This window comes from Panthera pardus, unplaced genomic scaffold, assembly GCF_024362965.1.
Source record: "Panthera pardus isolate Hobbes unplaced genomic scaffold, ASM2436296v1 HiC_scaffold_22, whole genome shotgun sequence".
Lineage (NCBI taxonomy): Eukaryota > Metazoa > Chordata > Mammalia > Carnivora > Felidae > Panthera > Panthera pardus.
In genome coordinates, this window is record NW_026526788.1 from 70,898,498 (window position 1) to 70,922,494 (window position 23,997).

A 23,997-nucleotide genomic window follows, 5' to 3' on the forward strand; every position below is an offset into this window, starting at 1 on the left:
TAGAGCTGGAGAAAGAACACTCTGTATAGAAACAAGAATTTATTAAAATGTGAATAAAAATAATTTTATATGTAGAGTGTTTCCTCTTATAAGCCTGAAAAAAATTATCTAACAAAAGACCAAAGTCGTATGATCTCTGGTCAATCAGCAAGTAATTTTTGAGTGCTTGACCCACAACTCCTGCTTTCTTTTTTATTCTAATGGAGGGCTCAGTAAGACAAAGGATTTTATTTTATTTTATTTTTTAATGTTTGTTTACTTTTGAGAGAGAGACAGAGGACGAGTGGGAAAGGGGCAAAAAAAAAAAAAAAAAAAGGGAGACACAGAATCTGAAGCAGGTTCCAGGCTCTGAGCTGTCAGCACAGAGCCCGATGCAGGCTTTGAACCTACAAACCATGAGATCACATGACCTGAGCCAAAGTCGGACGCTTAACTGACTGAGCCACCCAGGTGTCCCAAGACAAAGGATTTTATATGTACATTTACTGAATAAGAACTTGCCCATCCTATAATCATAAAACAAAATATGGACAAATTCCTTAAAGTGGTAAATGCACATTACACAATTTTCCCAATAAAATAATGCAATGTACTGGGGAAATACATCTCCAATACGCTGGACAGAGTCATAAAGCAGTAGTGAGCCCAAGAATAACCACAAGTAAATTGAACATTTTAAAGCTGCTTCAAAACTGCATTAACTGGAGGAAACAGAACCATTCATTTAACATGACTACGAACTAAACATTCCCATTCCACGACAGCTTTGCAGTAGATAGTTTAACCGATATAAGATAAATTCTATTTTAGAATGTGAATTATCATTCCCTTCCCCCCAAAAAACCCACAAATGCTCCAAAAATTCATTTGGGTTTGACTCTGTACTAAATGTTATTGTTTGTCTATAGTAGTAATTATATCTGAACATACATACCAAGTTCCCATGAGAGGAAATAACCCGGAAAAGTGCTGTATTGAAGGGCAGGAAATAGCCAGCCCAGGATTTAATTTAAATGATGATGATAATATACAATGTAGCTAATACTACAAATAGATATTCAGAAATTGACCAAAATTCTATCTTTTGAGACAAAGGGATACATTTCCACCAAAGCATGTTCTGGCCAGAAACTATTAGTTAGGAAAGCCACAGTTCCAACTTGCCTGGGATAACTCCACTATTAATCTATTGTCCCAGTATCCCATCAGGTTTAGCATTTGTCCTAGACAGAAATATTCCATTTGGAGGCACCTGGAAGGCTCACTCGGTTAATTGGCCCACTCCGGCTCAGGTCATAATCTCATGGTTCGTGGGTTCGAGCCCCGCGTTGGGCTCGGTGCTGACAGCTCAGAGCCTGGAGCCTGCTTCAGATTCTGTGTATGTCTCTCTCTGCCCCTCCCCTGCTTGCTCTCTCTCTCTCAAAAAAGTGAATAAATACTTTTTTTTAATTAAAAAAAAAAAAGAAAAGAAATACCCCCTTTGGATGACCTATATGGTACATGCAAAATATACTATATACTTAAATGTGAGCAATATACGTTGATCAGCCCCTAATTGCCCAAGCCTCATTCAATCACAAATTCTAACATCCTTTAATATTTTTGTACCTCCAAATCATGACAATCCTCACCCCAGAGTGTTCAATAAATATTTGCTATAATACTTCATTAATTAATATATTAGTATCATTGGTGCAGAAATGGATGAGAATTGGAATAAATCTGGCTACTTTAGGAAAAAGGTTCAATGAACATTATCTGATTGAGTATCAGTGGGAAAGGTCAAAAGATCAAAAGATTAACTACTGTCCATCACAGTCGTCTTGCTTGCTGTGAAAAAATTTACAGATAAATGGTTGACATTTCTGTTCTTAGTGGAAGAGAAAAGAAAGCATATATTTTCTGAATTGTGGCATCCTCTTTATAACGAACATAAATTACAACTCCATGGGCTTCTATTCCCTTCTCAATAAAGAACAAAGGTAACAATTAACTTATACTAGCAAACACTTTTTTACTCCTATCCAATCTGTTTTCAATTTTTAATAATCTTGTTTGAGCGACATTAATCCCTCTGTCGGTCTCATATCTTCTCCTTCTCTCTCTTCCTCCCTCATTCTCTGTCTCTGTCTCTCTCTCTTTTTAACCCTTAAAACAGCTTCTTCTCCAGTTTGTACATGGGTTGGTTTGGGCCTCCGGCTGTTGTCTGTGACAGAATGATGACATTTGTGCTCTAGACCACGAGGCACTCACAAAGGCAGCAAAGAGCATACCCTACCCTGCATGGGAGAAAACAAGAGGTAAGAATGGGAGTGCCTCAGGTGAGCCTGCAGGAAACAGAGGATTGCTCTTTCCATAGGGTAGAGTCACAGGTACCCATGTAGACTTGCCATGCTGTCTCCAAGATGGGTGGACAAGATAGGCTACAGGAGAAGACCGCCAAGCTTCAAAATGCTTCTCAAAAAGCCCTTGAGAGAACTGAACAAAGCAGGTTCTTTTGGCACAAGCTGCACATTCTGAAAGAGAACAATCCCAAATACCAGTATAGGGAAAGCAACATGCCAACTCCTCGTGACAATATAAAATATAATGAGTACAGACAGCTGGATTTTCAATGATGTGTTTGAATATGGACTCTAGGAAGGCTCAATAGATGTCTATGGGATGGATAGATGGATGGATGGATGGATGGATAGATGGATGGACAGGTGGATGATATTCCTAGAGACTGCTACTTGAACCAGGGTGAAACGCTAACCACTCACAACCTTTTCCCTTTCTCTTCCCAAGTACATTGGAAACCAGTGATTAAGCAGAAAATGGCAGCCACAAGTGAAGTACCTTTGAGGTCTCAACAAGCAGCATCTTGTGAACGGAGCAAGAAAATATCAAACTGTATCAAGTGATTAGTACTACTTATATCAGTGAATACTAATATAGACCAAGATAGAGAAGAACCCGAAACTACAGGCTCATGAAAAAGAAATCTCTCTCCCATAAAAGGAGATAAAGACCAATTTACCATCTCAGAGGAAATATGCCATAAATTCTACAAAATTTCATCTTTCATTTTAACAGTCTCTATTAATTAGTGCTGTTTTGTTCTTCCCTAGAACTGAGGGAACTAGTAATGTGCATGTAAAAATAGGATCAAGTTAAGAACACACACTTCTCTGGGGGGACGGCCTCACTCCTTCCTCTTGCTATAGTCAAACATGTTGCTTGGCTATTCTGTATTCAGCCTTCCCAGGTGCCGGCATCCTCAGTTCTGGGATGATCTGGTGCTAAACATAAGGCTCAGAGAGCCTAATCTGCCATATGAAAGGAAACACAAGAGCAGGCTTTCGGCAAGATTTCTACCTCCATGAGAACCCTGGTCAGGATGAAACGTAACTCACTGCAGCATTACTTGGCAATAAAATACCATCTCTAATATGTATTGTGGGCAGTTGCACAACCAGGGATGAGTTTACTCTTAGTCTTACCAAGAACAGACCTCCCACTTCCCTTCTCTGCCTTTGTGTTTCTCTGTTTAGGAAAAGACTTTGATGTAAAGGCTTACCAGGTTCATACATCTCCCCTTGTCTTCCTGTTCTTCCTCTCCCCACGCAAATCTTGGCCCCCTCATATATCCCAGACTTCTTCCTCCCCACACACCCTGCACTTCCACCCCTCCCCTGCACTGTCCCTTCTGAAAGAAAAGCACATCTCTCCGCATTCCACCTGCTGTATTCCCACTCATCCTTCAAGGTCCAACTCAAATTCCACCTCTTTTCTGAAGTGAAAGTGCCCTTGTTATCGGCAGCCACAATTAGTTTATCAGTATGATCATTCCTGGATGATAATCTTTGCCACTTTGTTACATTCTGTCAGCTGTGTGCATAACTTTATACACACACACACACACACACACACACACACACACACACACACACACACCCCTAACTCAGTTTACATTCCTCTAAGGTGAGGCCTAAGATGATAAGATAAGATGAGATAAGATAAGGGTCTGATGAACTGATGAGAAGAGGGAGCTATAAGCTAAGAAATATGATTAACTCAGGGCACCTGGGGGGCTCAGTGGGTTAAGCATCCGACTCAGGCTCAGGTCATGATCTCACAGCTCGTGAGTTCAAGCCCCGCGTCAGGCTCTGTGCTGACAGCTCGGAGCCTGGAGCCTGCTTCGGATTCTGTGTCTCCCTCTCTCTCTGCTCCTCCCCTGCTCACACTCTGTCTCTCAAAAATGAATAAATCTTAAAAAAAAAAAAAAAAAGAAATACGATTATATCAAACTTCTCCACCTGAAGAATCAAAACTAAAAAACGGTAATGTTGTTTATAGATACAATGTGGGAACAATTTAACCTTCTGAAACATAATTCTTCCACTTGTAAGATACTGATGTCAAAAACTATTTCTCTCAGGTAAAAAAAAAAAAATCTATTGAATTACAACCTATTTATTTTAAAGGCAAAAAAAAAAAAAAAAGACTTCCAGGAAGTGTAATGTGTTGCTCTTTTGAATTTTTTTCATATCAAAGTTATTAATGGCTAAACTTGGCTTTCACAGATAGCTTACTTGTCTGCAGTTGGATAAACTCCTTGAGGCTCTGTAACTCAAAGAGAAGAAAAACCGTAGCTAATACAGGCCAGAAAAATGGGCCCCATAGAACACGAAATAAGAACCCTCCATGCGTTAATCTGTGTAGCATCACCATGAGAGAAAATGATAAAGTTTGAGTAATGCAACGGGTAGTATAACAGCCAGAGCCATCCAGTTCCAGGAAGAAGTAAGAGAGAGAAAGCAGAAAAAATGGAAGTGGCCCCTTCATCAATTAACAGATGCAAGTTTGCTGAGCCCCACTGTAAACCCCACCGTAAGCATGGAAGCCGAAGAAGTCAGCAAAAACGAGTGTAGCTCTGATTCTCATAGTCCCTCTGCACCCCACCCCTGCAGAAGAACCATTGTCCAGCACAGGGCTTTGCTGCTACCCTAGAAAGCTGACAACAGCCCTCACCGCCCGCTGCCTTCAGCAGGTGCTGCCCAGGACTCAGCACGGTCTGCAACCGAAGTCCCTAATGCCAAAGTGGGGACACTTGAGGCCAATCTTGCCCAACCGTCTCCCTCATTCCTGCGGTCCGCCTCCTGGAAATTATGAAGGGCCCTCGTCCCTGCTCATTTCCTCTCCCTTCTAATCTCTCTCTGCCTTGTGCTTCTTCCCTCTGGCTGCCCATCTCCCACCACCCACAAGCTTCCACTGTGCTGTCTAGAACTACAGCTCCTTGTACGCAAAATTCCCTGCATCGTCGGCCTTTCCCCAAAGTGCCCTCTGCACCTCCTGACTCAGCTCAGATTTGGCTCTCCTTTCCCTGGCAAGCATGCGGTCCGGCAGCAATATGCTTTCCAGGTCAACACACATTGTACAGCTTCTTTTCTGTGCCCCTTTCCCTAAAAAACCCATTCCTCAATCCCATCTTCTGTCAGCTGGCTCATCCAAGAATCCAACTCATTCTCCAAGAAAACAATCCCCCCCCTTTTTTTTTCAAGATCCCATGGTCGTTACCCCAACAGCTGCGTTCAGGGCCACTTCTGTATCACCATAAGACTCTCTCTACATATTTCGTGTTATCCCTCTTTCCCTCTGCACTCAGTATATCCTATTATAAGAATGTATGTAGGGGCGCCTGGGTGGCTCAGTCGGTTGAGCGGCCGACTTTGGCTCAGGTCATGATCTCGCGGTCCGTGAGTTCAAGCCCCGCGTCGGGCTCTGTGCTGACAGCTCGGAGCCTGGAGTCTGTTTCGGATTCTGTGTCTCCCTCTCTCTGGCCCTCCCCCATTCATGCTCTGTCTCTCTCTGTCTCAAAAATAAATAAATTAAAAAAAAAAAAAAGAATGTATGTATTTGTTTCTTCCACAAAACTGTGAGCTCCCTGAGGGTATATACTGGGTCCTATTTTCACCAATTGCTGGTACATAACAGGTGTTCAATAAATTGTGTTGAATGATTGAATAAAAACCTATGTCCCTGACTTAAATAAATGAACAAATGGGGAGGCACTATGCATTTTTTAAAACTTTTTAAAAATGTTTATTTATTTTGAGACAAAGAAGAGAGAGAGAGAGAGAGAGAGCATGCATGAACAGGGGAGGTGCAGAGAGAAAGGGAGAGAGAATCCCAAGCAGGCTCCATGCTGTCAGTGCAGAGCCCGCTGTGGGGCTCAATCTCATGAACCGTGAGATCATGACCTGAGCCAAAGACCGAGAGTCAACGCTTAACCATCTGAACTACCCAAGTGCCCCAATACATTTTTTCTTTACTGGATTTTTCTCTCAGTCTATTAAAGCTATGTCTACCTGCTAGCAAACAACACAAAGATATATTCATAGAAAGTTCAGCTGTCTCCTCTCCTCACCCTTGCCTTTGCAGTAACCTTGGTGTATACTGTTCTATGATATTCTCTATGCCCACAGAGCCCACACATTTGCACACATATGGATTTTCCTCAGTTTACAAAACTGGGATTCTGTATTATATACACTTTATTCTAAAACTTACCCTTTTTCATTTGACAATGTATCATGACCATCCCTCCAGACCAAACACATTATGGATCTAACTCATTCTTTCTAATAGTTGCAAAATAGTCCATTATGAATGTACCATAACTTAGTCACTCATTCCCCAATGGATGGACATTCATATTTCTTCCAGTTTTATGGAAGTTCTGAAAACGAAGATAATGATCTAACATTTCTACAGCACACATAGGTTGAGGTATTTCCCCGCCCAGTGCAATGGACTCTATCCACACATACCTGCACCTTTTTTTTCAAGACTCAAGCTTCTGAAAAGCTAGTGGGTTCACGAGTGATCTCTTATGTTACACTGCCATGTGTCTTGTACATACTACGTATTTAATATTTATTATGTTTAACCAAATCTAATTAGAGAGAAACTTCCAGACAGTATGCACAGTATGTAATGCTTGCCATGCTTAATTCTGAGGATTTGGTAGGAAGAGAGTAAAAATAGGGAATTTTCATTTTTAACCTTATATATTTCTGTTTGAGTTTATATTACTTTATAACTTAAACATTTAGTATATCCATTAATTTGCTAATAGAAGGTATTTTGATGATATTAATATGTCACTAGTGAATCCTAATATATTACTTTTATAATTCATAAGCAGCTTTTTTCAAAACTTGCTGGATAATACAGAACCCTGACTTAGAGGAAACAAGCTCTAATTTAATAGCTGCCAAATCTGCCTATACATAAAAATTAACTGGGGGCTTATGAACCATTCAGATTCCCAGGGCGAATATTCAGATTCGCCCCTGAATATTCTGACTCAGTAGATCTGAAAAAGAGCCCTCATATCACTGTTAAGTATTCCAGGTGATTCCTATGATCCTGCTGTATTGTAATGGTTTTTAGAATTACCTGAGGAGCTTTTCACATACATGGATCTGGGTGCTCTGCCTTCAGAGTTTTTGAGCCATTAGATGTGGAATGAATCCTGGGAAACAACATTTTTAAATGATTGCCTAGACTATTCTCCCCAGTTTTAGAAATTCTACTCTAAGTGTTATAATTTCCTCTAGTCAGCAATCCAAAAATCAAAGATATGGCAGCTCCATTTTGGCCTGTAGTAGTAAAAATACAACACCAAATTAAAAATCTTTGATGAAAATATTCTAAAAGACTACAAGATGGGAATGTCTTAACTTGCTGTATCATGGAATTAAAGAATACTTTTTATTGTGAGTTTGAAAAGTGAATTAAATTTTAGGACTCTGTTTATATCTTTTTTTGCTTAAGTTTACGTATTTTGAGAGAGATAGAACATGAACAGGGAGCTGGCAGAGAGAGAAGGACAGAAATAATCCCAAGCAGGCTCCACGCTGTCAGCACAGAGCCGGACGGAGGGCTTGATCTCAGGAACCAGGAGATCATGACCTGAGCTGAAACCGAGTCTGACGCTTAACTGATGAGCCACCCAGGTGCCCCTAGGACTCCGTTTATATCTTAAAGACCAGATGAATTAAATAATGGTAATTTTCTCCCTAAAATTTTTTAATAAATTCACTTTTTTAATGAAATGCAACAGTTTTCAATGTTTAAAAAATATTCCTACCCCTACCATAACCTACAAGCCTAGATATTAGCAATAAGCAGATCATTTCTTAGATTAATGAAATTTATCTTTCCAAATATCTAACGACCTTCCTATTTATAAATTAGGTATTTAAATAGAGACATTAACCTTCTGACCCTGAAGCTTTAGCGCGCCTTTCAGGAGTACAGGTGAAACTAGATACTGAATTAGAAAACATAGCAAAGCTCACAGTTTTGACATCTTTTGTAAAAACTAAATGGCAAACAGACATTTTTCCACACCGGCTCAATTCAAAGTACTCTACTAGGTACTTTGCTAATCACTTAGAATTGGTTTTGTTGTTGCTGTTGTTGTTTTAGAAATTCACAAACACAAAAGTGTTTCATAAAAACATTAGAAAAGTCCTCGGTTATTGGTAATATGTAAGAAGTTCTGGTCTTCACAACTGAAGTAGGAGGAAACAGAATGGGAACAGCAAGTTAACAAGGGCAGGGATCAAGTGGCCTTGTCTCCTTCACTTCGTCATTACCAAATGCCCGTGACAATGTTTCCAGATGCACTGGGAGTTCCAAGTTACTTACAAAGGCCATTTCCTTTAACTCTCAAGTACAGGGCATTTTCTCTCTTGGCAAATCAATGACTGGGATGTTTACTATAACATTCAAAGGACTAATAATGAAAAGGCAGTAAAACAAAGCGATGTGATCACAAGTCAGGCAGACCTGGACTGGAAATCAGGATCCGCCACTTACCAACTGTTTGGGCTCAGGCAAGTTACAGACTCTTTCAAAACCTCAGTTCCTTCATCTGTGAAATGGGGAGGTAAAAACAGTATCGACTTGATCTTGCTATTATGAAGCTTACATGATTTAATACATGCAAAGTATTTGGCACATGGTAAGAATGCAATAACTGATATTAATTATCATGCGGTTTTGCCCCTGCAGTATTCTTAAGACTTTAAACTGTTTTCTTTTTTGTTTTGTTTTGAAATGTTGATTTATTTTTGAGAGAGCAAGAGTGGGGAAGGGTGATGGGGGGGCGGGGACAGAGGCTCTGGTGCAGGCTCTTCGCTGACAGCAGTGAGCCCCATGTGGAGCTCGAACTCACGAGCCATGAAATCATGACCTGAGCGGCAGTCGGACGCTCAACCAGCTGAGCCACCTGGGCGCCCCAGCCTGTAAACTGTTAAATACAAAATTACCAACATAGTTCGAAAAGGAAACAAGACAACTGAGTGACATGTCTACGACTACAAATCATCCTGCTTGAAACCAGGTTCAAGGAGAAATATTTGAGAAACATTGAGAATAATCATATCGGTTCCACCCTCTTTTTTTCCTTTAATCACAAATCATTAAGCAGGTAGTATCTCAGGGCCTCCTGTCACCTCGGTAGCCCAGAATTTACAGATGTAAATTCTGTCATTACCACCAGGTATGGAACCAACCAACCTTACTGCCAGATCAACAGAGACCAGTCTCCTTAAAAAGGAATTGAAGCGTTAGAAATTAGTCTATTCATTACATGCCCCAGAATGAACCCTCAAAAGCAACACTAAATTATCCAACAGATGTTACCGAATTCCTAAACTGTCCCCCTCCACAAGCAGGGTGAACCCTTCAGAGTTGAAAAGGAAAGAAAAAGACCCAAAAGCAACTCTGCAATTCCTCTTTTAAGCTTCAGGGCATCAAAAGGGGCGGAACTCATTGCTTTGCAAATACGCTATCTGAAGATAATCAATATTTTCCTTAAACGCTTATGGCAAAACAACCAAGTCCCTTCATTTTAATTGCTGGCAAAGTGCACAATGACTTGATCTCTTTAATATTTCACTCATAGTAGCAGCCACTGAGCTATGACTAACCCACTCTCCCCAGCATCACCACTGGCTCCAGATGGCAAGAAATACATTCCCTTCGCTCCTGCCTGGAAAGCGATTTGGATTTTTTTTTTTTTTTTTTTTTTTACTTTCACCCAGTTTTACCTGCAGTGATTGTTTCACCCCCGAAAGAAAATGGGTGGCGGACGAAGATTAATGCTAAGAGAAGTACAGGTAGGGAATTTACTTTTTTTTTTTTTTAATGGGGTATAAGCACTGCAGCTTTAAATCATACTGCATCAAACCCTGGATTCCTTCCATAACCGAGCTGCAAAATGGTAACAAGAAAGGAGGAAAAAAATACCTCTTCCTCTCTCCTGGACAGCCCTTCAGGCGGCTCCCCAGCAGGACGGGCAACGGGAAGCCCATCCCCCACGCCCTCCCAGCCCCGCCTTACAGCTTGTACAGGTGAGCCAGGCACCGACCTCGGCCCTCAGGCTTTGCCCGCATCCGGGGATCAAGGTCAAGGGCGAGGGCTTCCTTCCCCCCCCCCCCTCCCGCCCCCAGCCACCCAGAGCCCACGGATCCGCTGCCAAAGTTTCAGGCCGGGTCGGGGCCGGCGCGGCTCCCGCAGCCCCCTCGCCCTTCCGCACCTGCCCGGCCCGCCCCGGTCCGCGCCCTGCCCCGCCGGGCCTGGCCCGGGGTCGGGAGACAGTGCCCACCTGGTCCCCACTCACCCCTTGCGGACATGGTTCAGGCGGCAGGAGCCGAAGCAGGGAGGGCAGAGGAGAGAGCCCGGCAGGGCGTGGGGAGGAAAATATCCTCGAGACGCACACCAGCGCGCCCTCGCCCGCCGCCCGCCGTGGGGAGGCGGCTGGCAACGCGGGGACGCCGCCCGCAGGACACCTGGCCGCCCGCTGGGCGCAGCGCGGCGGGCGGGCGGGGACGCAGCGATCGCGGGGACCCGCCGCCGGGCGCGGCAACGCTGACAGCCAGCGGCCTGAGCTGGGCGGGGCCCGCCGCTCCGGCCTCCCCCGCCTCCCGGCCTCCCGGCCTCCCCCGCCTCCCCCGCCCCGGCCGGGCCCACCCGGTCCAGCGGCTGCGGCGCCGGGCGGGGCTTTTGTCCCCGGACGAGGTGGGGGCGTGCAGTAAGGGTCTGCGTCTTCCCTCTCCCTGGCTGGACTTCTTAATTTAAAATAATTAGTAATAATATTGTTGCTATTATTAGTGACTTTCCAGCCTTCTGCTTTGGTCCCAGAGAAAGAAAGTGGGAACGAGCTGTTCTGCTCCCTCTCCTAAGCGATGCCCTTGACCGGAGGGTTAGGCCACGACTGCCCCAGGGGGCTTGGCCCTCAGTGGGAAGAAGGCCTTGGGCAGTTCACGGGAGGGGGGGGGGGGGGTGCTGGGGGCGTCAATGCCAAATTAGCGACCAAGGAGCTCCTTCAAAGTCGTCTGGGTGGGCTGGGCGGGACTTTTCTTCAGCGACCTTAGAGGTAAGCCCTGCAGAGAAGGGCTGAGCCCCCTTGGCATCTGAGGTCAGCAGGCCCTCAACTAAGGTCAGTAGACACATTTGATTCATGGTTTCTACCCTGAAGCGTCAGGGCTGGGCTGGGTTGGAGAGTAGGGAGAACGCTCCAAACCAATACACGTTTCCTATATGCCAGGGTGAAAAACAAAAAACGAGAAAAACACTAAGTCCCCTACTGTTCTGAGATAAACCTCAATGATAGAGCTTGGTGGTAGTAAGCAACCTAACCACCACCACCAGATCCACAAGCTATAAACTGAAGAGGTGGGATTCTAAGCTTTGAGAACACTCAAACCTGTAAGACTGGTGGAAGAATTCCTAGTTTCAGGAATTCACACTCCCTTCTCTGGCAACTGTTCCTCTGTACACTCTCGCAGCAGATATTCCAGTTATTTCCTGTGTAGGCACTTCCCAAATCTATCCTGATACGATAGACTTCGTATAATACGTCCGGCAACCGAGAAGTATTCAAAGAACGGGTGAACATAATAGCTCTAGAAAAGTAATGAATTGGTGGATAATTGAGCATCATCAAAGAATGCCCAACCAAACGATCATGTGGAGAAGGAAATACTAGAAGAGAGAAGTAATGAGAATAGAAGTTCTCAAATGCAACTGCCAACTACAAAATTTAACTCACTTATCCATCTTGACAGCATCTTTGTCCCTGTCTTCTAGGTGAGAAATTTGCCAGTAAATCACAATCCAGTTGGTTCAGTCTCAAAATAACTCTTCTTTCCTGCTATCCTCAGTTCACTATTAACCCTTCTCACCCAAAGGCTGAGTACATGAGTAGCCTAGCTTCTCTCCCTACATCCAGCCTCCACCTCCTTCTCGTCATTCTGCCTATTGCCCTGAGAATAGTTTTCCTAAAACACTATTTATACTCTGACATCTTCGTAGTCTAAAACCGCCAGGGAATTTCCGCTGATCTCCGGATAAAGCCCCAACATTGCAAAGTGTTTTCATCTATGCGTTGAATCCATTCAGTAGAATGTAATTGAACATCTACTATGTACCATTCACTATGGTGAGTACTAGAGCTACGATGGTGAACAAGATAGAAATGTCTATATGGAGTTTAAGGACTACAGAGATTTTTAAAGTCTTCCATAATCTGTGCTCTCCTACCTGTCCAACACCATTTCTAGCTAATCCCCTAAATAAACACTGTCGCAGACAGAATACTATCCCTTCTGTTTCTCAATATCATAATATCCTGTCTCCCTCATTCCCATTACACATTCTTATTGCTCTTCCCAAATTCCCTTCTTCCCCAAATTAACTAGTAGATTGTCTCCTCATGAAATGTTCTCCAGCTACCTTAACCACACTGATCTCCTGATTCTCTTAACTTCTGCAGCCTGTATTTTCAGCACCACCTATCTTTACTTAATGCAATGCTGTGTGTTGCTACTTAATGGTTTTGTTATATGTGTTTCCTATCTCCCCAACTGTTGTAAGTTTCTGGAGAGTCTTGTTGAATTGAATTTGTCCTGGAAGTCTATTACAGGCCATATGTTAGAGCAGACACCATACTAGTAAGATAGGGAGGTCCAGGACTGTGTGCTTTTCTACCTTCATCCTTTAGTTAATATCCAGTCCTCTTCTCAAACTGCCACAATAGTTCTGGCCCTTATAACCTCACGCTTAAAATACAGGTACAGTGCAAAAGCCTCGTAATGAACAGATCATACTCTTATCCTTAAGGGGCTTATATTAGACTACACAGATGCCTGTAAAACATACTCCAATGTATATAATTATAAGTCTGAAATAAGACACCTTACACAATACTTTTAGGCACACCGCTAGAATTCAGTACCTGATTGACTGTCAGGTTAGAAAACTAAGTTTATTATCAAAGAGTATCTTTGACTAAATAAAGTTTTCCCTATGAATTTAGCTTTAACCTTCAGGTTATGTATCAGTTCAGATTTTAAATTATGTATTATTTGATTATATTTTAGAGTTATGATACTTTGAAATACCTTTCAGGGTCAATCATGGTTTCCGAGAATCTCTTCTTAGAGACTCTTAGAAATCTGAAACTAGTTCTTCCAACCATACAGCAACCAAGTTCCTGTTAGTAGCTTAACATTCCAACAAATTTCTCATCTAAAATAACTGATAATACTTTAGAGATCAGTGTAAAAACAAGCTGTAAGTTGCAAGGAATTTTAAGAGAAATTCTAAGCGCCACTTTTTAAGATCAGAAAATATAGTATATGCTGCTGGTTGAAATTATAAAAAAGGAGTTTACATAGACCAAAGGGAAAACACACATTTCCGTCTGTGTTTGAAAAAAGGTGTTACTATTAGACTCTTGCCCAAAAATACCCTCTCAACTTCTAAAGGAAGGAATGTTAGTGTACATTATCGGCAATTTCTATTCTTTATTGATTTTTTAAAGTTTAGAATTTAATTCCAGTATAGTTAACATACAGTGTTATGTTAGTGTCAGATGTACAATATGGTGATTCAACAGTTCTATACATTACTTTGTGCTCATCATGAGAAGTGTACTCTTTAATCCCCATCACCTAGTTCGCTGATCCCCCTACCTGGTAACCATCTTCCTTATTGATTTTTTAAAATGATTGAATATGGATTTTCACTCCCACAGCTTTTCAATTGCTGACTCACCATCGTTTCTCATTCTGAACCTACATGTCTCATGAGTAGCATGAGAATAACTTTGCATTTTGCATAACTTCAAGTAAAAAACAAAAGGCAGGCTGAGCTACTCAATGATTTTTTTAGCAAATACCTTTGTAAAATCTACCATGTACAAGCTAGTGGGGAAGGTATGCCAAACAAGTTAGATGAAGTCCCTGTCCTCATGACATTTACGTTCTAGTCAAATTACATTTAGTCAAATTCCAGTAGGAAAGCCAAATATACAGACAAGTATACAAGCTGGAGAAGCTAAACCTGAGACTCTTCATTACACCAGGCCACTAAAGGGCAGGAGCATCCCTGGCTCTCAAAAGAAGTAAGCAGCCATCCTATTTTGATAAAAGTATTCCGATTTAGACCCCCTGGCTTCCACAGATGATCAACTAAAAATGAGGTCAGAATAAAAAATTACAAAATACACAAGGAAACAAGCCACTCTGAGCGAGAGTCAGCAGAAACAGCAAATAGCCGCTATAGATACTAAGTACTTCTGATACTGTAGTTCCCAGATAACAAATATAAAATAAGAAATGAAATATATAAGGTAATACAATGAAATAATAAAAGATATGCCACAAAAATGAGCCAATAAGAGACTATCAAAAATGATCAAGTACATTTCAAAAAGAGCCAAATCGAAATTTAACATATCCATTTAGATTTTTTTGAAAAGAATCAGTGGATAGGGAAAACAGAAAGTTAGTTGGAATGAAAGGAAGAATTACTGAAATGGAAAGTAGATATTCAAAAATTAGTAAGACTACAGCTCTGAAATATAAGGAGATGGATAATACCAGAAAGGTTAAGATATATGGAGAATAGGATGAGAAGATCTAATGTATAATTAATACTTATTTATAAGTAAGAGGAGTCTTACAAGAGAATAGAAAACCTGGAGGAGACACACCATTTGAACAAACAACAGCTGAGAACTTTAGAAAAAGACATGATCCCATAGATTAAGGGAATACAACATATATCAAGCAGGATGAATAAAAATCAATCCAGACCTAGACACATTGTCTTGAAACTGAACAACACTAAAGACAAAGAGAAGATCTGAAAAGAAGACGAAGAGAAAAGACATAGCCTACAAAGAAATAACAGACTGACAACTGACTTCTTACTGGGAATGATGAAAACCAGAGGACAATGAAATTCTGATTAGACTATCACTAGCCATTTAAAATTGCACAAACAACTGGGGCACCTGGGTGGCTCAGTCAGTTGAGTGTCCGACTTCAGCTCGGGTCATGATCTCACAGTTTGTGAGTTCGAGCCCCGCGTCAGGCTCTGTACTGATAGCTCAGAGCCTGGAGCCTGCTTTGGATTCTGTGTCTCCCTCTCTCTCTACTCCTTCCCTGCTCACAAGCTGTCTCTCTCTCAAAAATAAATAAAGATTAAATTTTTTTTAATAAAAAATTAAAAAATAAAATTGCACAAACAACAAACATACCTTTCAAAAATGAGGGCAAAATAAAGATATGTTGAGATTAAACAAATAATGATTTTTCCACTAAATAATTTCTACGTTATATATATAATGTAAGTATACACATACAGAAAGAAATTATATATTTATTATATATATAATGTAAGTATATACATACTTAAATTATTATATATACATAAATTATTATATATACATACATACATAAATTATTATATATACACACATACATAAATCATTATATACACATTATTATATACACATACATACATAAATTATTATATATATAATGTAAGTATACACATACAGAAAGAAATGACCCCTGTTAATAGGTCATTAGAGGATGAGAGGAAAATATTTGTTTACATGTAGACAAATTTAACTGTTAACACATTTTACATAAAAAATTAGAATAAAAAATTAAAAGATAAAGTTTTTTAAAAGATAAAGAAAATGTAGAATATTTAGTGAAAATGATTAATATAAAAAAGCAGGCATAAATAAGCAATATTAGAAATAGAAAGAGGTAATTAACTACAGGCAGATAAGATGTTCAAAAGAGGCTATGGACCAGGGGTGCCTGGCTCGCTCAGTCAGAAGAGGATGTGACTCTTGCTTGTAGAAGAGAGAACAATCTTAAAGGAAGATAACAAAATCCAGCACTCAACAAAGTAATTGTTACCATGTTCAACATCCAGTCAATGGTTACTAAGCATGCCAAGAAACAGGAAAATGTAGCCCATAACTCAAAGTAAAGCCAATCATTAAAGCAGACTCAGAATGACAGAGATGATGGAATTAACAGACAAGGATGTTAAAATATCTATATTAACTAGATTCCAGTATTTAAAGGAAGACAAGAAGAAGGCAAGAGGGAAAATGAAAGATTAAAGAACAAATGAATGCAATTGAGGCTTTAGAAATGAAAATACAGTATCTTAAAAAAGTTCACCAAATGGAGTAAATAGCCAATAAGACTCTTCAGAAGGAACCATCAGTGAGCATGTAGTCAATAAACTCCATTTGAAGTGAAACACAGAAAAAAAAAAAACACTGAAAAAATAATCAACAGACTTTCAGTGACTCATGGGACAATAACAAATGGTCTAACATATGTATGTTTGAATCCTAGAAGGGAGAGGAGCAGAAAATATATATGAAGAGATAATGGCAGGTAACATCTCAAATTTGAAGAAAATAATAAACCCACAATTACAAGGAACTCAGGGATTCCCGAGCAGGATAAACATAAACCTACATACAAAACAAAATACACCCAGACATATCGTAATCAAATTGCTGAACACCAGTAATAAAGAGAAAAACAAATAAGTGGCTAGAGTAAAAAGATAAACTACATGCAAAGCAACAAGGATAAGAAGCAGAACAGACTACATAACAGAACTAAGCAACACACAAGACAATGGAAAGAATCTTATAAGTGCTGAAAGAAAAAAAAAACCCTCATACCAGACTTCCATATCCAGCAAAAGTATTCTTCAATAACATTAAAAACTTTCTTCAACAAACAAAAGCTGAGAAAATGCATTACCAGCAGACCAGTACTCTAAGAATGTTGAAGTTCTTTAGGAAGAAAGAAAATACCAAATAGAATCAATAGAACCGGATTGAGACATAACCCGAGTTTTGGAACGACCAGACAAGGGCCTTAAAATAACTCTGAATCTGAATCCGGTGGAAAAGAAGGACAGACAACATGTACAAAGAGATGGGGAATTTCTGCAACAAGATGGAAACAATAAGAAAAGTCAAATGGAAATGCTAGATACATCTGAGATGAGAATTTCTTCAGTGAGCTCATCAGTAGATTGGACACATTTGAAGAATCAGCAAATTTGAAGATATGTAAAACAAGGTATGGTTCAGTCACATCTTGGAATATTATACATTTATGATAATGAATGTACCACAGCTGTACCCAACAACATGGTTGGATCATAGAAACATAATGTTAAAAACAAGCCAAACTAGAAAACGTATCATCCAGGGGCCCCTGGGTGGCTCAGTGGGTTGAGCATCCAACTCTTGATTTTGGCTCAGGTCTTGATTCCAGGGTCATGGGATTGAGTTCCACGTCAGGTTCCATGCTGAGTGTGGAGTCTGCTTAAAATTCTCTTTCTTCCTCTGCCCCTTTCCCCTCTGCTCATATTCTATCTCTCTAAAAAAAAAAAAAGAAAGAAAGAAAAAGAAAATGAAATGTATCGTATCATTAGGAATACATACTTGTATGGTAAATACTTTTTTAAACAAGAGAATTCTTTAAACCACACTATAACTCAGTGATGTAGCAGTGTCTGCTTGATAATAGCAGACTGGACTGGAGTGAAGACTTGACCCAGGCTGGGCCAATCCAGTTCCCTCTCTAGAGAATTTAGATTGATTGGGAGAGAGGACACTTATTATTCTACTGTTTGGCCTCTGACCTGAGAAGTGAGGTGTTGTGGACTGAATTGTGTCCCCCCAAATTAGATGTTAAAGTCCTAGTCTCCGGCATGATGGTATTTGGACAGGGGCCCTTTGGGAGATAATTCGGTTTAGACAAGGTCATGAGGGTAGGATCCTCATGATAGGACTAGTACTCTTATAAAAAGAAACACCGGAGAGTTTGCCCTCTCTTTCCTCCAACCAAGAGGAAAACTGCCATCCGTCACCCAGGAAGAGAGCTCCCAGCAGAAATAAACCATACTGGTACTTGACCTTGGACTTTGGTCTCCAGACGTGTGAGAAAATTAATTTCTTTGGTATGAGCCACCCAGTCTGTGGTATTTTGTTATGGCAGCCTGAGCTAACTAAAAACGGATACACAACTCTGTGAATTATACAAAAAGACAATGCATTTTACATTTTAAATAGGTGAATTGTATGGTATGTGAGTAAAGCCATTTTGAAATAAATCACCAGAAGCCCTGGGCTCAATTCCAGTCTTAAGCTTCCTGGCTGGGAGACCTTGGGTAAATCCTTGAACTTCCAAACTTAATGATTAATTGCTTAGGATCTTTAAATTCTGGCTCTCTCTCTCACTTGCTACCTCCTTAGGCACAACCTCTGTAAGCCTCAGGTTTCCTCATTGGAAAACTAGGTGCTTCCTCTGTGGGATTTTTAATGGATTAAATGAGGTAACATTGTTAAGTATATCGCCATAATCTGGTATATGGTAAATACTCCATAAAATTAGCTGTTATTTGCTGGGTTCAAAATGCACATAATAAAAATAATATCCACCTCACAAGGTTATTGGGAACCGAAAGTGCAATAATGTATTTGAAACAGCTTTTTCATATCAACCATTGCACAGATGGTAATTATTTGCTTGGTTAATAATGGGCACTTTTTGTGCATCTTACCCCTCTATACCCTCAGCAGAGTCCTATTTTTCACCCAGGGAGCTTCTGCACCAATGCATGAAGACATCAACCTAAGTGTCTACTTAGGTAGACTCCATTCTGGAATCTCTGTTCAGTTCATCTCAGCCTCTAACTGCCCACGTTTCAGAAACTTAAGTGATCTCATGCTTAAAATGGCTGGATGTGAAGCCTATCGCTGTGTCTGAGATCAGCCAGTTTCTTGGGAATTATGTTCTGAATGGGCTCTGTTCTATTCAGTAAAATAGTAAATGCTTTACTTCTGATTATGTGGAAGGCCTACCATAATGACACTGTTAGTTTGAAGCAGACGATTGGAGGCTGGTCACGCAGCATGCTGAAAAAGTTACACATAAGTTGGCAGTCACTGGGGGGATATTGAGAGAGAAATTGGACCAAAAATGGAGAGAGAAAGTCAAAACAGAGGAAGGAGTAATTGAGTCCAGATCCAAGCCAGAACGTGAAACTTGAAGGGCCTTTAATTTAGGCGTGAGGGCCAGCGACAGGGTTTAGCAGGGTGGGGATGTTAACTGTTTCAGATGTAGGCTCTGTCATTGAAGGAAATCAGCACAAGGGAATCAAGGTAGAAGTAAGAAAAAAGTTTATTCTTTAGCAGGAGACCAGCAAAAAAGTATTAGCTGTCCAAAGGCACCCACCCCAGGGACTAGTGTCCTCAAAGAAAAACACCAAAAAGCCCACAACAAGAAACAAGGTATTCACACAGCCCAAAAAGGGATCTGGATGCTGAATGGGACATTTGAGGGATGGGGAGTGGTGACTGGCTAATTCAAACCATCAGGGGCTACACATCTTCGGACTAGTATCTCCTAGCTAGTTCCAGAAAAGAGAGGAGGCACCCAAACAGTCTGTAACTGGAGGCTCGTTCCTAACACCATAGATAGGCCAGAAAGAGTATATTAGCCACAGGAAGCTCTCACTGTTCTGCTTCACTTACAACACATCTATAGGAGTTTTATTTTATTTTATTTTATTTTATTTTTTAATTTTTTTTAACGTTTATTTATTTTTGAGACAGAGAGAGACAGAGCATGAACGGGGGAGGGGCAGAGAGAGAGGGAGACACAGAATCGGAAACAGGCTCCAGGCTCTGAGCCATCAGCCCAGAGCCCGACGTGGGGCTCGAACTCACGGACCGCGAGATCGTGACCTGAGCCAAAGTCGGACGCTTAACCGACTGAGCCACCCAGGCGCCCCTATAGGAGTTTTAAAGACACGCATTTTACACACCCTCTCAGTCAGTATTTAGACTCATTAAATCTTTGCCTAAAGCCTACAGCCCAATGATGGCATTTCTGCTCATAACACTGCAAGTGTAGGAAATTCTTAAGTAACATGAAAAAAAAAATGATTTTTTTTTTGGTTTTAATGGCCTAAAAAAAATGTTCCTAATCACTAAAAATCAACGTTCTATGTTACAAAAATCAGAATAAACGCTTCCAAGATAAGTAATATTCCTGATATCTAGGCAGAAAGGTCTGGCTAGTTGGGTCGAAGCAATGTCACCCCTGCTGAGAGCACACTGATGCTATGATGTGATTGTGGAGTCAAGCCCGTGAACTTCAAGAGTAAAGGAGCATAGAGCTCCAGTCTGCATAACCTGCTGTAGGTGATCTTTGCGCCACGCATTTGCAAAAGGCCAAGTTACGTAATATTCAGAGGGTGGGAACCCAAGTAACTCAGTTTCAGGGGACCTATAACCAGTCCTAAGTATGAGATGGTGGACAAGAAACAAATCCATAGTTAGTGCAGGTAAGATCATTCGAGACACCCTGTAAAACAGTCTTCCTTCCACCAGTTTAAGGATGCCATTCCAGGGGCGCCCTGGTGGCTCAGTCAGGTAAGAGTCTGACTTCGGCTCAGGTCATGATCTCGTGGTCTGTGGGTTTGAGCCCCACGTCGGGCTCAGTGCTGTCAGTTCAGAGCCTGGAACCTGCTTTGGATTCTGTGTCTCCCTCTCTTGCTCTCTGCCCCTCCCCCACTCACTCATGCTCTCTCTCTCTGTCTCTCAAAAAATGAATAAACGTTAAAAAAAAAAATGCCATTCCACTATCTTTCCCCATAGTTTCTGTTGAGAAGATTTCAATTAGTCTTCTTGTTGTTTTCTTTGAAGGGGAATGTTTGGTTTTTTTTTTTTTTTTCCTGTCTATTTTTAAGATTTGTCTTTATCTTTCTTGGTTAGCATCAGGTTGGCTATGACATGTCTCTGTGTGATTTTCTTTTCTTTTACCCTATTGGGGTTCAGTAACCTTTCTTTTTAATCTTTCGGTTAATGTTTTTACAAATTTCTTCTGCCCCATTCTCTATTCTCTCTCTCTCAAGTAATAAATAAGCTAGACCGTTGTTAGACCGTTTGTGTTCCACATGTCTCATATGCCCTGCTCTTTTTCTTTTATAACTTTTCCTTTATATATTTCAGATGATTTCTGTCAACCTGTCTTCAAATTCACAAACTCTGCTTTCTTCCGTCCTATCAAACTCATCCAAAGTGTTTTGAACTTCGTGTAGTGTATTTTTCATTTCTAGAAGGTGCCCTTGATTCTTTCTTACAGATTCCAATTTTCTGTTGGGCTTCTCCATCTTTTTATTCATTTTTCCATATTTTTGTTAACTTGTTAATCATTATTCTATTTCATGTCCTTGTCGGTTAACCATAATACATAAACATCTGTGGCTTCGCTTGTATTTTTTCTCTTGGTTATTGGCCATATTTTCCTGTCTTTCCATACGTTTGCTAATTTTTATTGTATGCCAGACTCTGTATACAGGAATCCAGAGGCTTTAGATTGTCCTCCTCGATTAAGCAGGTAGATCACCTCAACCAAAATAGGGATATCTTTGTCCTTATTCCTCAGGTGTGGCTCTCCTGGATTTTGATTGAGAGCCTACTTACTGGGTCTCTGTCTCTTCAGTTCTTCAGAATCAGTTCTGCCATTTAGAGGTTTGGAGTTTAGCTTTTTGCCTTCTGACCCCTTGCACCTTCAATATTTAGCAAATGTTTTAAGGGGGTAACTTGACTGTATATTTATAGGAGGATGTCTCCTACTGGTGGGACTTTGTCTCCCAAGTTCTATGAAACCAGGATATTTCATTCTCCTTTTATTTATTTATTTTTAAATTTTGTTTAATGTTTTATTTATTTGTGAGAGAGAGAGAGACAGAGTGCGAGTGGGGGAAAGGCAGAGAGAGAGGGAGACACAGAATCCGAAGCAGGCTCCAGGCTCTGAGCTGACAGCACAGAGCCCGATGCGGGGCTCGAACTCAAGAACCATGAATCATGACCTGAGCCGAAGTCGATGCTTAACCGACTGAGCCACCCAGGCGCCCCTCAGTCTGCCTTTTAGAGGCTCCCAGCCAAGTCCTCCAGTATCGAGGAATAAGCAAATGCTCCATTAGTTTACTGTCTGTCAAGCCAGCCCCACACAACCACCAAAAGCTCCACTACCTTCTCTTTTCTCTGGAGGGGTCATGCCTGATTCTTACTCCTCACCTAGAACTGGCCAATATGCCCGAGGAATAAAATGGCCAGAGATTGTCAGCTCACCTAAGAAGGGCTCTTCCCTCTCTGGAATTTTAGTTCACATAGTCTTATTGTATCCATAGCTCTCTGATGTCTTTTAAACCATGAATTTCGTAACCTCCTTTCCCCCTCCCCAGCTATTGCAGCAAGGGCCCTGACCTGTAATGCCATATTTTATTCTATCTAGACGCAAAAGTCAGAAATCAGCCTATAAGATTTCTTCGAAAGTTTGTCAAAATTGAGACCTCTTACATAGAATCCCTTGATCTGTCTGAATAGGCAGGTTGTTTTCAACAATCCTTCCACTGCAATCTTTCTGCTCTTGTTTCACACTGGTATTACATAATTAAGATCACCTTTCGTCGTCACCATCTTTCTAAATATGTTACTCTTCACTTCTTCCAACCATTCGTTCCCACCCCAATCCATTTGCTACTCAAACACACATACACATACATAAAAACATACACATACTACATTTTAGCAAAACCAAACCACTGTAGTTCTCTCAGATAAATCATGGTGTTTCCTCTGCCTAGAATGCCCATTTCTTCCTTATTTTCAAAGGTAACTCTTCTTCATCCTTCTAGAATCTTCGCCTCTTTCTGGAAGCTTTCCTTGTTTCCAGCCATTCCTTCCTTCTGTAACTCCATTCATTGTTCTGTATTCCTATCACAGCACTACACTGTGTTAAAATGATCTGTTTACTGATTGATTCTTCCCTCCACCACACCCCCCATCACAGAAAGTGGGATCCTTAAGAGGAGAAAATTTGTCTCATTGGTCTTTTTGTCTCCAACGCCCAGTGGAACAGGTTGATGTGAATGTCGATTGGGCTATAATGCATTTTGTTCCAGGATGACTAGGCAAAAGCAAAGCCATTAGAAGCCTGATCTCCAAGGCCGTTTGACATTGATTTTTTAAAGGTACATTTCCTGAGGTCTCAGTAGTGCCAAAAGATGAAGAAAGGAATAATTTCTCTCTGACTAAAGTGGGATAACTAATGACTTATTCTTTACCTAATCAATAACACTAGCTAACACATCACTCATACAAGGTGCCAAGCATTTTACATATAGCATCTTATTTCATTCTTTACAGCCACTTTCTGAGGTTGGCACTCTTGTTACTGCCATTTTTCAAAGGAAAAATCTGAAGCACAGAGAGGTTAAATAAGTGGCAGGCTACTACCTGGACGTAGGTTATCTGGTTCCAGGGACCATAAAATTAACCACTACACGGCACTGCACGTTTTGTTGTCTTCCTTTCCCTCTTGGCTCTTTCTTTTAAATGTTAATTATATAAATAGTATGGGGGCGCCTGGGCGGCTCAGTCGGTTGAGCCTCCGACTTCGGTTCAGGTCATGATCTCACGTGTCATGGGTTCGAGCCCCGTATCAGGCTCTGTGCTGACAGCTCAGAGCCTGGAGCCTGCTTCGGATTCTGTGTCTCCCTCTCTCTCTGCCCCTCCCCTGC

The 23,997-nt window shown here is 41.0% G+C and overlaps 2 protein-coding genes across 2 annotated transcripts in view; one reads left to right on the forward strand and one right to left on the reverse strand.

Annotated features, from left to right (window-relative positions):
• Window positions 1-10,903, reverse strand: part of ABLIM1 (actin binding LIM protein 1) — a 293,132-nt gene extending 282,229 nt beyond the window's left edge. Inside the window, exon 1 of the transcript XR_008424948.1 lies at window positions 10,682-10,903. The gene's annotated coding sequence lies outside the window, so the exon portion shown is untranslated. The remainder of the gene's footprint in view (window positions 1-10,681) is intronic.
• The window catches only part of FHIP2A (FHF complex subunit HOOK interacting protein 2A), a 92,322-nt gene continuing 78,449 nt past the window's right edge, over window positions 10,125-23,997 (forward strand). Inside the window, exon 1 of the mRNA XM_053909942.1 lies at window positions 10,125-10,178. Within this exon, the coding sequence (XP_053765917.1) occupies window positions 10,140-10,178 (39 nt within the window). The 5' untranslated portion in view covers window positions 10,125-10,139. The remainder of the gene's footprint in view (window positions 10,179-23,997) is intronic.